General features: G+C 40.0%; 1 protein-coding gene across 17 annotated transcripts in view; it reads left to right on the top strand.

Moving 5' to 3' along the window:
• Positions 1–13,531, top strand: part of MAP4 (microtubule associated protein 4) — a 165,146-nt gene that overhangs the window by 41,003 nt on the left and 110,612 nt on the right. For all 17 annotated transcript variants that reach the window (XM_041122364.1, XM_041122355.1, XM_041122365.1 and 14 more), the window contains exon 3: positions 12,434–12,690. In XM_041122364.1, the coding sequence (XP_040978298.1) occupies positions 12,453–12,690 (238 nt within the window). In that variant the 5' untranslated portion in view covers positions 12,434–12,452. The remainder of the gene's footprint in view (positions 1–12,433; positions 12,691–13,531) is intronic.

Here is a 13,531-nt window from a genome sequence, read left to right as displayed (position 1 = left end):
TACTTTCATAAGAATCAGTGTTACAAGTTAGTGTAGATGATCTTATGTCGCCAAGGAAAGGAGGGGATTTTATCCTTAAGGGAAGAAGTCTAGTAGTACAAACTAGAGTTAGATAATAAAATTAATAAAATATATTTATCCAGAGTGCTCTGAGAGTTATGAAGTATTATGTGTCTGTAGCTGCTGTTGATATGCTGTCTGCCTGTTGTGGTGCTTATGGGAAGGTGCAGTATGGCAATATGCATGCCATATGTGAATAGTAACAGGTCAGCCACTCCCAACTGATGGAGAGCTGTTATGCATTTCCATTCTTCCCCCCCCCGCCCCCAACATACTAATCCTTTACTAGGAAATAACTATAGGGAGAAAAATATCAACCCAAGATTTAAAAAACAAACAAAATCAACTAAGAAAAAGCCTCTTGACTTCATGTGGCTCTCTCCCTCCTTCTGTTTTGTGAGGCAGAAGTTTACTTGCTGCATCCTGGCCTGTGGCCACAGGTTGCTGTGGGGGATTGGAAGTCTGGTGCTCAGGGTAGGGAGCTCTCGACTAGGATCAGCAGCTCTTAGCCATGTGACTGCTGTTGTTTCAGCCCCATCAGTTGGTCATGACAGCTCTGGTGGCAGTATGCTAACAGAAGCCCAAATAATCTTACAAGTAGTGACAACATGTGGAAGCTTTTTTAGATAATATTTGCTTTTATCTTAAAGCTGTGTTCTCATATACCTTTCCATGCAGGAAGAAGAAGGTGAGGAGTAGTGAGAAACTAACATCTTTCTTGTGTGTATATATACATGAAATTCTTGCTTTTGGAGCTGACCTTCCAGATTAATTCTGATTGTCTTTATAGTTCTGCAAGTCAAGCTTTTCCTACTGTACTGACTTCTGGCCTCGCACTGTAGACAAACTGAAGCAATTGCGGACAAGTAATAACTTGTGGGTCTTTTGAAGCAGCAGGAGGAAGACCTTTGTGTATTAGTAAGCAGGATCAGTGGCTGCCTTTCCATTGCAGGACTGGTTAGGATTCCTAGAGCTAGCTTCATAGGACCCTAAGTAATTTTAGTTCTTAAATTAAGAGCAAGAGAGTTACCTGAAAATTTGAATGAACAAGATTAGCTATTGTGTATCAAGGTGCAAATTCTGGAATTATTCCTCAATTTTTTTACATAGCTTTGTCTCATTTCCATTCTTGGCAAAAGCCACTGCATGAATGAAATTCCATATCTACTGCAGGACTGCACTACTGCGTGCTCTCCACACTACTTTATCCTCTCAGAGTCTGGGACAGAAATGGATCCTTTCCAAAACTGTATGTGTGGCCAGGGAGGTTGGGAGGGTGGTTTTGGTTTGGTTGTAAGGCTTGCCTTCAAGATGCAAAATGGAAGTGCTTTAGGACATGTCTTGTTCTGTTCATAGGCTTTTGATCATTGGTTTCAAAAATACAAACAGTGGTCTTCAAAGAATGTCAGAATCATGGAGTAGCTGAGGTTGGCAGGGACCTCTGGAGAAAATCTAGTCCAACCCCCCCTCTGCTTAAAGCAGGGTCACCTGGAGCAGGTTGCCCAGAACTGTGTACTGTTGGGTTTGAACATCTCCAAGAATGGAGAATCCACAACCTCTCTGAGCAGCCTGCTGCTCTTGAACTTAGTCCAAAGTAATTGTACCAACAGTGTTGGTTATATGGAAGATGATTGATTGATTTCTGACTTTTTTATTCTCACAACACTGTCATAGGAGGTGACCCAGGAGATTCCCGATAGTCAGGTATTTGCCAACTGAGAAATGATCTCTTTATTAAAATCAAAGATGAAGGCAGCTAAAGTCAGTTATGTCATGTTCTTATTGATGCCTCCTAAGTCTCCCTATTCTGTCATTAAAGAATGTCGTATATACAGGCACCTGTACGTGTGTGTGTATATATATTTAGACACGTGCAAACAAGACTTTTTACTGGTGCTTTTTCATTTGGGTATTCCTTCTGCCTTGGTCTTTGATGGAGATGTAGCTCCAGCTAATTATTTTTATTTTGCATAAGTGCTGAATGTAGCACTTATTTTTAAACTGCTTTTACTTAATTGAAAATAATGATAATAAGGGGCATATAATAGGCATGTTACCTGCCACTAGAATACAGAGATTCCTTGAAATCTTGAAGTACTAATATTTATTTACTTCTTTCCCTCCTTCCACTAATAACAGATGTGGCTACAGTGATCAATTTGTGATCAACTTCTTCACAGACCAAGATCACCATAAAAGCTTGTTCTTTTGGCTGGTGCAAAGCTTGTATTTTAAATGAGCAGTACAGAGCATTGAATTCTGCTTTGAAGAGTCTATTGTAGATGCAGGTGCAAAGGTGGAAAGGTTGACTGCATTCATCTGTCCTTGCTGGCATAAGGCTAAAGTTTCTTGAAAAACATCATCCTGGATCACAAGGCTTCTGCCCTGGAGAGGGTGGAGCAGCCATGGAATCCCATTGTGCTTGTTACAGCTGTAAATGTATATAGTCCTTTCATAAAGTCTTTCAGTGTTTAGTAGCTATTACAGTAGTCTTTCTTCTAGCTAGCTCCAATGAAAATTTTATTTGCATTTGGGAGCTTTTCATTACCTGGTGTGTGGATTGTGTAACTTCTCTCAGATGCACTCTGCAGATCTGTCTGGTGTTGGAGATGTAACTGCCATAACGGAGATGCAAAGCTGATGTCTGATCATTGTATTTGTTAGGCTGGGCACCATCCTCTTCAGAAAGTCAAATCAAGCTGGTTTTCCTCAAGTCACAATTTGTCTATACTTGAGAACCCAAGTAGATGTGAATTGTCCTTGTTGCTGTTACCTCCCCTGGATGGTCTTCTCCTGGTCCCTGCAGCTTCTTTTGAAGTCCCTTTACTTCAATGACAAATGGTTTCTTTTTTGTTAAATCAAGTACAGAAAATTTTAACATAAGTGAAGGTCTACATCTGAAAAGAGCAGCTATAAACTGAAATGTAGCTTTAGTAAACCTGAAAAATGCTGGACTGTCAGCTTTCAGGCTGACTTTAATTATGGCTTTTACGTTGACAGCAAGTAGGAGATGCACATGTGGAGAGAGGTTATTTTACGGCTTTCCTCTAGCTAGTTCAGGATTTCTGCCTGGATATCTTTTGTAGACTCTATCATTTGATGAAGTGTAGTCTCTCCAAGCTATGAACTTCTATTTTCTTCCTGCCTTCCAGACATTATCTCAAATGTCCAGAAAACTGAGAGAATCTTTTTAACATTACTGAAGAGGCACAAACTGGGAACTGTCTGCTGCCTTACTTTGCTAATTCACATGCCATCTGAATAATTGAATATGGTGAAAGCATGCTTCACTGGCTTTATTATTGCTCTTAAGTCTAGTTGATGAAAATGTTTCAAGCTTATGGAGCAGAAATGTTCATTAAAGATTCGTATGGAATCTAGTTGTAGAAGTTGGGTATATTTGCAGTACCAATTAACAGCACAAATAATGCTTTACTTCAAACAGTGGAGAAATGGCTCGTACCCTAAGTCATGAAAGCCTACAAATTGATGGATACTCTTTGGAAATACTAAATAAAAACCAGAATTATGTAGACTCTTACAGGGCATCATGAAATTGAAATAACTGCACTTTTTTAAGCCATCAGCTTTGAAATTCTGAAGTTGCAGTTCATAAAAGTTGAAGGTATGGCATTAAAAAAAATGGCCTTTGTCAGCTAGAGCTCATTTTGTTCAAATGACTTTCCCTGTCGTAGTCTATTGGCCTCACTGTGGCGGTTTCCGTTCTGCTCTGACAGTTGCTCTTTGTTTATTCAAAATATTAACATGCCCATGAAAGTGAATGACTAATAGCATTAACGAAGCACAGTTGGCATGCAGGCTGTGCTCACCACCTGCAGTGCTTGCAGCCCCCCTGCCTGCAGCCATCCTGAGCATCTTCTGCAGAGTGTCTTCAATTGCTTCAAATTTTCTCAATTCCATAGTATTGGTCCCACCTGAGACCATAACTGCTTCTCAGCTTGTCTTTGTGGCTGCTGCCTGGAAAAATTCACGAACCCACCTGGAATATAACTGCTGGTTTTCCTCATGTCTGTATGTAGATCAATGTGCAGTTTTCACATCTTAGTCAACTTCCCAGTTCGCAATACAGTTCTAACATGTCTACCATGGTCAAGCTTCTGCTTAGTCATCTTGTGGCTCTTGCGTTCATTTTCCTCTTTTGCCTGTCCCCTTCCACTTTCTTGGGCTTGTTTCCCTTTTTGACTTAGGCTTTTTTCCTCATCCAAAGTATGTATATATGTGTGTTCCACCCAAGACTTTACCTGAATCTAATCTTTTTGCTCATATTCATGCCTGCTCATGTGTTTACTCCAACTGTCCTCTCCCAAGTGAAAGACCAGCAGTGCTTGGAGCACTCATTTCATTTTCTGCTTGGATCAGTCTTGGCTCCTTGCGTGCCTAATGCGCAAGTTCAGTTACTCACGACTGAACAGGCTACAGACAGCTTGAGAATCTCCAGGATCATTTCAGTGCGTGTGTAGTGTCACTTGGAGCTCGTTTAACCTGTTTCATGTTGTAGGCTTTTTGCTATAGGAAAAAAAACTCAAGTGAGAATAGCAGCCTGAATCAAAAGCTGAGGGAAAGGTGATTAGTGACCTGGTAAGTGGAAGCAGTGAGATATCAGACATGGAAGAGGAAATGACTCTGAGCAAACTGTGTTATGAGGAAGCAATAGTGGCTGAAGCTGTGCCTTGGCTTTGAAATTCTGTTGACAAGCTGAATCACAACTTCGTTAAACCCATCTAAAGTGAGAAGTTAAAACATCATGTTTATTATCTTGCGTGTGGCCATAAACTGATTGTGGACGTGAACCGAGATTTGCATCAAGCCTTTGGAGCTATTTTATGGTTATCAGTTATGTGGTTCAGTGGCACTGACTTCTGTATAAAAGCCCAGACTTCTTAGGGACACCTTGCCATATCCCAAATCCTTTGCAGTACCCTTGTGTCTGTCACCACCCTGCCTGCATGATGGATAGCATGTACTGCGGCTTGGTAGTCCTGAGTGGAAATAAATACGTTGTCCTTGTGTTTCTCTGTGGAGGCAATAATAGGAACTTCTTTGCCTTCACTTCAGTTGTGCACTTTTTAACTTATCTGTAGGAGCTTGGAGGTTCTGGGACTTATTTAATGTATTCTATATACTTAAAATTAGCCAGAAAGCTGTTGGAGAACTCGTTCTGAGAAGGGAAACAACTTTACAAGTGCTTTGTCTGTTGTAGCAATCCAGGTGTAAAACCACCAATGCCCCAAATCTACCTTCTCTATACTTGACACTCCTTTTGCCCTTCATAAAGGAGGGAGGTAATTACTTAAGCTGTATAAATAATAGTTGGAAACTCTTTTGCTGTATTTATGTATTGTCTGAAGGAGAATGTGGTTTTGTATGACATGACTCTTACTGAAATCCTGATGTTGCTGGAAGCCCAAACATGCATTTGAAATTAGTAATAAGATATTTTATGTGATGCCTTATGTAAGCAGACCCTTAGTGTGACACAGAGGTTGGCAGCATGAGTGGTGTGGCAAACTGGAGCTGGAAACTGCTCTCTACAGTTTGCTTTAGCTCACAGAAGTTGAGAAAGCTGCTGACTGTGCTCTGGTTTAAACAACTACTGAAAGTTTAAAATCATTGTTTGATTTTTGCTATGTAAATATCTATAGCCTTCTACTTAACTAGTGGTATGATGATGTATGCAGTATCAGGTACTTATGCTTGTCTAGCAGGTCTTGAGTATCTGGACTGGACAGCCTTCTCTCTGCTAGTGAGATGGTAGCTGTACATCACTGCATTTTTGGGGAACTAATTGCTGAATATAAGCCTGTAATTCAGGACACTCATTTTGAGGCTGTTGCATTGGTTTTTCTAGCAAGTGAGTTGAACATGAATTTGTAACCGTTGTTGGAGAGACTTTAATAAAGATCACTTGACCTGCATGTCACTACATCTGAGAAGATGCTTCTGGTAATGAGTGATTTCCTGTGACTCAGAACAAAAACAAAGCAGAGATCTTACTGTGTTTAACTTCTAAACCTCCCCCCCTTCCCCCCCCCCCCCCCCCCCAAAAAAAAACCCCAACTAAAAAACCCCCACTGGTTCAGACTGTGCCAAAAAAAAAAAAAAAAAAAAAAATCATAAAAAATTAAATTAGGTCATAGATTTGTTGTGCCCAGCCATGGAATGTAAGAAACATCATCAGCTTGATTCATTGAGGTGTCCTTTCTTTTTAAACGATGGATGCAGACATCCTTTTCATGGAGGACTCCCTTCAGGATACTGTGAAGGAAGATGACTTAGCATATATCTGCTCCCTGCTGTCCTGTTTTCTTATGCCTCAACAGCCACTGCTAAGTGCTCGTGGGAGCCTCATCTAAGAAAAGCAAGCTGACTTATGACAAGAGAAATGGGAATTATGACTGAGCTGTCCCTGTTTCTTCCAGTTGGGGATTTTGTTCTGTATGTAGTTAGGAGCTAATTTTAAAGGAGCAAGTGGATCTGATGAAATAATATATATGCTTCTCATAAATCTGTGTATCAGAGTGTCTCCTTTAAACAAACAAACAAAAGTGAGGAAATGTTGCTTCGTTTCTTATTCCTCTTAGATGTGCTACTTTTGTGAATAGATTTCTCTTACCCCTTTGGCATAAAGGTTGCTCGAACTTTATTTTGGTAGAGGAGAAGATGTAGTTAATACTAGTAGGAATACAGCCACTAACTATCAAAACTGGTGTTAAGTGAAAGAACAGAGGCTGAGTACAGCTCACTTGGTACAGGATAGAGATGTGTATCCACTGTAGGAGACCAGCAGCCTTGCAGGACTCTCTGGAGCTGGTGGAAGTGCTGTGTCACTGCGGGGCTGGCAGGAGCAAGCACTCTGTCTTGTATAACTGGCAGAGGCTGGTACCTGTTGTGTATGTGCTTCTCTGGGAAAAATCATCTATTCCCTCTGCCAAAAATCTGAGGGAAGTAAGTCAATGTCTTGTGCCAAGTATGATTCTCTTTAAACAGTTTACAGGTTTTCAAGTATCTCTTTTTTTTTTTTTTTTTTTTTTTGTGGGCAGCATCCCCTGCCCCCACTTGCCTGTTCTCCCCTTTCTCCATCTTCAGACAAGATGCACAAAAACTGGGTCAGACGGATCATAACTTTAAATTCAAAGCCTGTGCATGCCCAGAGGCATGTACACAGCAGTGCAGTTAAGGAAGCTACAAAATGGAAATACGAAGTTCAGGAAATAAATTCCACTCTTCCCTAGATGGGAAGCTAGAGGCAGTGGCTTATGCAAGTAAGAGTTGTTTGTACTGCTTCTACTTTCAGAGGGTGGCTGGATGAGATGATGTTTCTTGAAAGTTATTCCACTAGGTCACTTAAAGTAAAACTTCTGCAAGGAAGTGCTAGTCTAACTTCTTTGGGATCTCTAGGATGTTGTGAGTCTGTGACTCTCTAAATTGGTTTGCAGAGCACAATTTCTGCATACATAGCAAATGTCAGCCTTGTGGATGTGGTCAAATGTCAAATAAGATGGTGGGAACACCCAGAAAGGAGCTCATTTTGAAAGGGAGAGACTAAGTGAATTGGGTAAATAGTAGGAGCTCTTTGGAACAAGATGCCAGGATGGGGGTCTGTGATATGGGTAAGAGATTAAAATAACTCTTCTGTATCTTTCAGATTAGCCAACAAGAAGATGGAGTTTTATCAAAATGAACAGGTTACTCACTGGGTACACAAAGATTCTGAGCATAAAAAGGAACAGATGGGGCGAATACTGGGTATAACAGATCAGCTGTTGCTGGAACATGAAAAAGTCTAAACAATTCTTTTTAAAAAAAAAAAAGTGAATTAAGTGAATATGATTTATTTGCTGTGGAATAATTTGAAGATTTCCTGGAACCGATTGAGGAATGTCTAGTTGCAGGAAAACTCTTTTCCTTGTCTGTAGTACAGCTGTCACTGTGGGACTGGTAATGCTATGGTCTGCTCCTTTCCACACCTTTCCTCTGAGCAAAATACTTACTCAACTTGGTGTTCTTCAGGGAGGACTTGACTGTCCTCTGAGGCTCTTCCAGAGATAGAAATCTTGAGTCATGCAGGTTGGTGGTACACCATTGCTGCTGTTATTCCCTCTGCTATTTAACAAACAAGAGGACCTCATCAGCTGTCTCACAGCTGAAGAATTATTTAATAAATTTTTAAACTGCTGCCTTCTGAAACCTCGCTCATTCCTCAGTTTTGCCCTTTCATCTTAAAAGTTGATGTCAGAATTCATATTCCTTGTACTGTGTTAATATCTGATTTGCATAGCTATGTAACACACAGTGTATTAAGGTACATCTTGATGAAGAGTCTTGAATGCTTCCTATACGTAGCTAACTTTGTTCCATATGAATGAAAATGGTATAGGAAGCATCTGTCTTGCTAAGCTGGTCAACACATGAATATGCTTCAGGATTGCTTCCTACCCTTGGGCAGAATCTGTGCAATGTACTTATTTTCCTTTTGTCTTGGTTAACTCTATAAGCCCTAGTTCAAACTGGGAGTCTGGGAACTGGTGTAGTTTGGCTGTTCTAACACCAGAGATGGAAAGAAGAGAAATTGCTTCTAGTCCAATTCTAGTGATGTTCTGGCTGTCCTTTGATCCTACCTGGGCTGTTGAAGGCTTCCCATAGCCACTGTGGTGCTTTGGGTTGGGGCAGCCAGTTATTTGCCAGGCACTTTTACATGCCTGAGATACCAGTTCTGTATTTGCTACAAAAATGCAAAATGGCTTTTATTAGTTACACTGATTTATTTTTTTTTTTATACATAGTTTCTGCATTCCCTATTAAGTTAAATATAGACAAGGAAATGTCCTGCTGATAAGTCTGCATAACCTCATTATTATTTTTCCCCAGAAACTAGATTGCTTTAGTGTCCTAGTTCCTATGTAGGTCTGAAATAGAGACATTGTCAATGCTATTTTATGGCAGCTATTTCATAAAGTGCTACCACACTAATGTGGAGAAAAAAAAGCACGACGTGAATCCATCAGTTGCTTATGGTAGAATATTCATATGTTGGAGGATGATCTGGGTGGGATTAGCCTTGATTTGTATTTAAGAATTCCTAACTGTTTCCCTAACCCCACTTACACGGCAGGTCCTGCTGCCACCAGGGCTCCGGAGGCATTTGCTCTGTTAGTTGAAGTACAGTTGTTTAGGTCTAGAGAAAAGGTGACTGAATATCTTAGTGGAACAAGGACTAAATAGTTTCTGGGCCATCTAAATGCTGCTTATAAGCTTGCTCTGACTACAAACCCATGATTATGGCCATACATGTTTCTGTGCGGTCTGGTGTTGGCCGTAGATGGTTACTGGGTTTGGATCATGGAGAGGAGGGGATGCTAAATGTTAAAGGGCCTCTCTATAAAGTAGTCAAGTAATAGGTTCCATTAGAGTGGGAGGATAGCAATGACTTGCTATTTGGACAGACCCTAAATTAAGCTGTCAAGAGGAAATGGTCCTAAAAGGCCACTCGTGTTCCTGAAACTAAAATAGCAGGAATGCTTAATCTGAAGCAAATGTGTGAAAATTGTGAGCTGATAGTTCAGTTTATGGACTGTAATCTACTGCTAATGAGCATTTGGAGTGAGGTTAAAAAGAGAGGTTTTCCCAAATGCCATTTACATAAAGTTTCAGGTTCTTGATGGGTAAAGCTTGCTGCACTGGCGTTGGTGCAAAACCAAATATGATACTATGAACGTGAAGGACTTGTGACATCTGCAAAGTCTGATTCAGCCCAACCTGGCATGCCTGCTGCGAAGAGCAGGAGTCGGATTTTTCTTTCGGCGTCTGGTGTGTTCACTCTAGCCTTTGCTTGTTTATTCCTCAAGTTATTGGATGTTCTCTAGCTATTTTCTGACAGTACTCTTGATTCTTGCATTTTCTAGTAGCATTGTGAAGCAGCTTGTTGAAAATTTTAAATATTGTTTTTCTTCCTTATGCTAAATGAAATTTTCAGAAGAAAAAGATGAAATGTTCATAGCTCCAAATTTTTTTTTTTTTGAGATTGACCTAAAAGCCATCATTTCACTTTCAAGTTGAAAGCAAGGGAGGACATGGTTGAAATGATGGCCATTTAAGAGTCCCATTTCTTTCTTCGAAGAGACTGGCCTATGCAAAGATAAAACTTCTAGAAGTGACTTACTTCCCTGGTTGAAACTCAGTAAAGGGTAATGTGGTCAGTTGCGCGCAGATCTGTACGATGGTGTGTCTTGAAAATGGTCAAGAACTCCTATCTGAAAGAAACTTTTTTTAACAAGACTCTTTCACTTAAATATAAAGATGGCTTTTTTAATAACCATAATTCATTCAACTGTGACCCTGCGCAAAGGGTTAAGAGCTCCAAACCCTTCAACTTTAGATTTCCATTTAGTGGTAGTTTTTCAGGGCCTTTATCTAAACCAACAAAAACTGTAGTTGCTGCTTGAAGTCTGATCTGGCTTCAAATCTGACCTTTTATTGTTAAAGAAAAAAAGCATAGATTTAACTGAATTAGTTTCCATAATATACTTGCATGCAATTACATAAACAACAATATCAGTGTGATACCATTGTTTATAAAGAATGTGAAATATTGCCTTATACAGTCTTGAGCCTGTAGGTATGTGTCAGTGGCCATATACTGCTGACGAAGAATTTCCTGTAGTTCAAGGAGTAGGAGCCTTTGTTTTTTAGGAACAAGAGGATCTATGTTCTGCAGTCACCATGTAAGTCAGTGACCCTGGACTGCTGCGCAGTGGCCACTTGGGTCAGGCCTTCATTAACCAACACATACAGATGCCCATTGTGTTTTCTTGTGAGTGTCTGTGCCTCTTTACGTATGCAGTTCTGTATCTTCAGCTCTGTTTGATTTTCTCCTAATGTAGCTTGGTGGTTCTTGTCTAATATAGTGAGGATTGGTCGGAAAATGGTAACTCGCTTCACCTAAGCTCCTTCGTATCCTTTTGTTTGGATGAATTTGTTGTTGGAACTCTGAACTTGTTGCTTCCATGTCCTTGTTCTCTACTAATTCTCAACCAGGCACTGCTGCATTGGCTTGCCGGACTCCTAAGGTGGAGTAAATCTTTCACTAACAGGGAGAGTCTCTGCACAGATCATGCATCTAATAGCGAGTGTAATACAGATCAGCATCAAAATCCTTTTTGCATCCAAACATAGACCAAAATTAAAGGAAGCTGAGCTACCCTAGTAGGAGTAGTAAGTATGCTAATTTAGATACTAATGGCCCTTTATGGTTTTGGTTTTTACAGTTTGTACCAGACAATTTTTGCAAATGGCTAAAATGTATGACTAGAGCTTTTGATATCTTTGTTTTGATAGCGTCATGCATACAGAACGTGGACTAACACTGCTCTGAAAGAAGGTTTCAGAAATGCGCCTTCTGTCAATCAGAAGTGGTGGGTTTTGCTCCCTTAGCTTTCTACAAATTCATGTCAGTATTTGTTGGCTGTTGTTCCTAATAATAACTTCAAAAGGATGAAATGTGGGGGGAAAAAAAATTGTTTATGGGTGTATTTGTTATGCCAACCTGAAGGCTTTAGCTGCAAAAGAGATGAATCAGTTCAGGTACATTTTCTGTTTAGTGCCAGGAAGTTAAATTGAATGCTGAGATACAAATCACGGAGGAAAAGATAAATGGTGATTCTTTCCACTTCATTTCCAATTTATAGCTTTATATATAATGTGTACATGTGTACTTTACTATCTTTTTTTCGTGTAAGCATTATTAAAACTTCACCTTCCAGCACAAATCCCAGGGCTAGAGTGGGTTTGTTGGTATTAGCAAGGTTTGCTGAGGACATAAACATGCTACAGGACCCTATCAAAGGGATCAAAAGCATCACTGAAGTATACATCAGAGATTATGTAAAATCCTAATCTCCATAGGGGAGGCTGGGTGGAGTCCAACCCAAGAACTAAATTCCCTTGCGTCATTTGTCTTTCTGTTCCTGAGGGTATGTAATTAACTTGCAGATCTGGGGCAAGGCAGAAATCAGTGTGTAAGACTGTGTTTATGCTGGCCATGTACTGTTTTGGTTTTTTTGGGGTTTTTTTTGTTGTGTTTTTTTGGGTTTTTTTTTTTTAAGATACTGATAAAATATCACATGAAATGTAATGTTCATGCAGTAAAACCTCATTTAGATGATCTAGCTGTTTGTTTCTGTACTGGTGTGGGGTTTTTGTAAACATCTGGGAATTAATTGAGTGCTAAAGCAAATGTTTCTTCTTGTGTTATGGCACAGGAGGCACACAGTTGTCAACATCAAACTCTGTAAACTTAAAAGGTCTCTTACTAAAATGTTACTTTCTTTTTCTTCTTCCCCACATCACTTTTCAGGTTGCAAAGGTGCTAAAGCATGGCTGACTTGGATCACAACCTCAGTCTTGCGGATGCTCTGACAGAGCCAACTCCTGAGATTGAGGAAGAAGTGAAAAGGGACTTCATTGCCACTCTGGAAGCAGAGAAATTTGATGATGTGGTTGGAGAAACAGTAGATAAAACAGACTATGTTCCTCTGCTGGATGATGATGATGCAAAAGCTGGGAGCCAGGAACCAAAAAGCAAACCCCATGCAGATGGTATTCAGGTGGAATGTAAGTGTCTAAAGCACAAGACCAAAAAGCTGCATCACTTAAGCATTAGAGAACACTTTTGCTTATTGTAATATTGCTAGGCCTGCTAAAACAGGACTTTTATATGTTGCTGGTTTTAGTCTGACAATTTATTTTAAAAGCAAAGATTGAGATCAAATCCTGTTTCTTGGTTTTTTACCTTCTCCTGTTCAGTTCTTCAGCCTGTAAAATAAGCTATCATTACTAGTTCACAGAAGATGCTATTATTTATGTTAATACTTTGCACACTGCCTTGGGCTTCTCAGAGAAAGCACTGTCCAAAGTGTGTGACTGCTATGCTTATATATACAGTGCGTTCCATGTCAAAATACTAGAACTGTGCAAGATACCACCACACTGGGTAACAGCAAATCCAAGCTGTAAAGATTGATGACTTGCTGTTGCTGGTGACGTCTACAGAATGGCATCTTCATAAGGTCCACACTTTTGGGAACTTCAGACTCAAATATTTATTAGCTAAAGCTTTGTTTCTCCACTGATCCAAGGGTCTACTTATTTTGATTTTTTGCTGCATGTATATGCTGGTTATGTGCATATATAGTAAAATGTGGTGCTATCTCTGCTGGTTATGAACATTACTAGCCCAGTTGATATTTATTAGTGTTAATAGCTTTATCAGAAACTGCTTAGAAAAAGGAGAGGTTTAAACAGATACTTGCTTCCCTAGCTGAGTAAAAAGGAAAACAGTGAGATTTGGGGGTCATCCATTAGGTTTCTTTCTCAGTAAGCAATTTATATTCTTTGCATCTTTGCCTGTGTGGTGTTCTGCCCCTGCAGCCCCTAGCCAAGTGAGGCTAGCCAC

Source organism: Aquila chrysaetos, chromosome 3 (assembly GCF_900496995.4).
Source record: "Aquila chrysaetos chrysaetos chromosome 3, bAquChr1.4, whole genome shotgun sequence".
Classification (NCBI taxonomy): domain Eukaryota; kingdom Metazoa; phylum Chordata; class Aves; order Accipitriformes; family Accipitridae; genus Aquila; species Aquila chrysaetos.
The sequence above is the reverse complement of the archived record's forward strand: the minus strand, read 5'-3'. Positions and strand labels throughout refer to the sequence as shown.